The sequence below is a fragment of the Lycium ferocissimum genome, chromosome 10 (genome assembly GCF_029784015.1).
Source record: "Lycium ferocissimum isolate CSIRO_LF1 chromosome 10, AGI_CSIRO_Lferr_CH_V1, whole genome shotgun sequence".
NCBI classification, from domain to species: domain Eukaryota; kingdom Viridiplantae; phylum Streptophyta; class Magnoliopsida; order Solanales; family Solanaceae; genus Lycium; species Lycium ferocissimum.
In genome coordinates, this window is record NC_081351.1 from 46,149,214 (window position 1) to 46,152,026 (window position 2,813).

The 2,813-nt window shown below is 32.7% G+C and overlaps 1 protein-coding gene across 1 annotated transcript; it reads left to right on the top strand.

The window, feature by feature from the left end:
- Positions 1-628: 628 nt before the first annotated feature.
- On the top strand, positions 629-2,361 carry LOC132034075 (gibberellin-regulated protein 9-like). Its single transcript, XM_059424300.1, has 4 exons — positions 629-836; positions 923-973; positions 1,367-1,430; positions 1,907-2,361. The coding sequence occupies exons 1-4, from the start codon at positions 792-794 to the stop codon at positions 2,086-2,088; spliced, it is 342 nt and encodes a 113-aa protein (XP_059280283.1). The 5' UTR covers positions 629-791; the 3' UTR covers positions 2,089-2,361.
- Positions 2,362-2,813: the final 452 nt, after the last annotated feature.

Consider the following 2,813-nt stretch of genomic DNA (forward strand, 5'->3'; position numbering starts at 1 on the left):
ACCTTTCGAACATCTTTTTTTGCGGGGCAATTGGAAAAGAAAGGAGTATTTAATTCTTTAATCAATAGAAGATACCACGGGTTACTTCCTTTTCTAAACAGGAACGAAACAAGTTGACCACGCCATTCACCATATCCCAAATTTCACAAGTAAAACTTTAAGATACATTGTTATGGAATTTCATCAGTTGAATCTAAAACTCTATGACATTGGCTACTTTTCAAAGACACGGCCGAAAAGTAGCTTGTGGGCATATTTCTACATAATTGAGTAAAGTTTAAAATGTGTGTGTTGAAAATATAATTAAGTAAATAAAACTTTTCGAGAAAACGAGAGAACACATTTTTATTTACTTAATCATATTTTGGTGATTACGACTTTCTCCTTCCGTTGCGATGTAGTGGATTTGACTAAGGCAAATTTCACGACAAACACCTTTCGAGTTCAATTGTCAGCAGTCCGTGTGCTATTACATTACATGAGGCACTTTTGTTAAGGGGGCCATTTATTTTCTATACAACAAAGGAAACCACAGCTGTGTATCTCACACTAAAGCTAAAAGTTATAATTAAAGTGAGAGCAACTTCCAAACAAGAGCTGAAATCATGATCAAAAAAGTTTTCCAAAAATAAAAGAGCACTCAACTCGAAGCCTGTGACTTTTATATAACCATATCTTCATGTGATCAACTTTCAAAAGGCTCAGTAAAAGCCTTGCCCCAATTGCACTTTAATATGCCTATATAAAAGGCCAACCCCTCCTCACTTCACTTCCATTCTTCTCAAGAAAACATGAAGATCTTCACATTATTTCTCATTGCCATCCTCCTCATACAGGTAGTTTTCAGTTTAATAAGTGCATATTAATTAATTATTTTTCATTGTCATCCCTAGTTTTCCTAATCTGAAGCTTCTAATTTTAGGTTTTCGCAGAGGCTGTTTCCATGAACAATGCCGAAGATACTGCTGCACAGGTATTTATATAATAAAATTATGACAATTGTTGTCCTTCCTTCAAAAAAACATGTACTAATTAATAACCTGCATAACATGCATGATAACATAATTTAAGTCGTTTATACCATCAGTGTATATAATTTAAGTAACATGTGCTGCATCTCTCTTCAAAATTTAGTGACATATATAGAAGTTATTTTATTTTCAGCAGTAAAATTGTCGCAATGCCAATTGTTCGAAGAAGAATGAGTGAAATAGAAAATAGAAAGAGTTGAAAATGGTAGAGAAAGTGCGACGGTTAAAGAAATATTTCCTTGTTTGGTTGAAAGAGAAAAGAAAAGGAAAAATAAAAGAAAGGGAATTTGTTTGTATTATGCAAATGTTGATATATAACATGTTGTATTATGCAGATAGCCGAAGCAGCAGGCAGTGAAGGAGCTCTTCACAGAAAAATTCACCCAATTAAGAGGATCCGTAAGTTCTACAAAATTTTCTTACATGAAGTAACTTAATTTAAAAGGTCAATTTTCTTGTCATCTCAATCGTATAGATATAAGATATAACGACATGTACTTTAATTTAGGCCCTAGTCACATTTGATTAAAATCTTTTAAATAGACCAATAGTTTATGCATGGGATTTGGCTTAATATTTTCGAAGAGCTCAGAATCTTGAGTCAGTTAAGTTTAGATAAATTACATTTGTTACTACTTATTTTTCTGCTATCAAAAGCGGAGCCAGGATTTCAATTTTATGGGTTCTTAGAATGCCGACTTCAAATGTTAATAACTGAGCTCTAAAATAAATATGTCGACATATTTAATGAAATTCTTAACATGAATATATCTTATTTGACGAAAAGTTACGAGTTAAATGAAACATGTATGGAACAAGCTCCGCCTACGTGACATTAATACTAAATATTATTTGAACTTATTTTTTTTTTACAGACTGTGGGTATGCATGTGCTAGAAGATGCAAGAAGTCGTCAAGAAAGAATGTGTGCACAAGGGCATGCAAGACATGTTGTGCAAGATGCAAGTGTGTTCCACCAGGCACTTATGGTAACAAGGAAGCTTGCCCCTGCTATGCTAGGCTTAAGACTCATGGCAACAGGCCTAAGTGCCCTTAATTAGTACTTAATTTGTTTGAGAAAAATTGCATCTTATTTATTAATAATTGATTAGGTTTTAACTAATTTATCCTTTTTTCTGTTTTACTTCTGGGGGACCGAGTGTTTGGGAGTCAGAGGGAATAAAGTGAGAGATATTGCTGCGTGAGTGTATGCACTGTGCTATTGAATATTTGATTATGACTCTTTTGTTTGTGAGATAAATTAATACGTAAACATATATTATATATGTATTCTGGGGAATAAAGTTATTGATGTTTTTTTGCTTTGTTTTATTCCTTTCCCTTTCTGTCTAGATTACTATCTTTTGTGCCTTTCTTGATATGCTTATATTCCAAATTTCGCCGAGATGTAAATTGCGAAAAGGAAAGAACAAAAGTACCTTTATTAACCACTAGGTCAGCAATTTAGGGGTGTTCACTGTTCGGCTTGAGTCGGTTTTTTATTATAATCAAAACCAAATCAATTTAATTATTAAAATCAAACCAAATATAATATATCTATTTATCGGTCTGGTTGTTATCGATTTTGGTTCGGTTGTTCAGTTACCATAAATAAATATACACCTTTTCCTTCTTTTTCTACTATTATTCTTGGTACTAGTAAATATGCCGGCGCTTCTCGCGGTGCATTAGTCAACTTTTTAATAACAATTGTTAAGCGAAGTACTAACTACTATAACAATTATCTTAAGCAATTTTAGAAGTTATTTTATCAAATGTAAA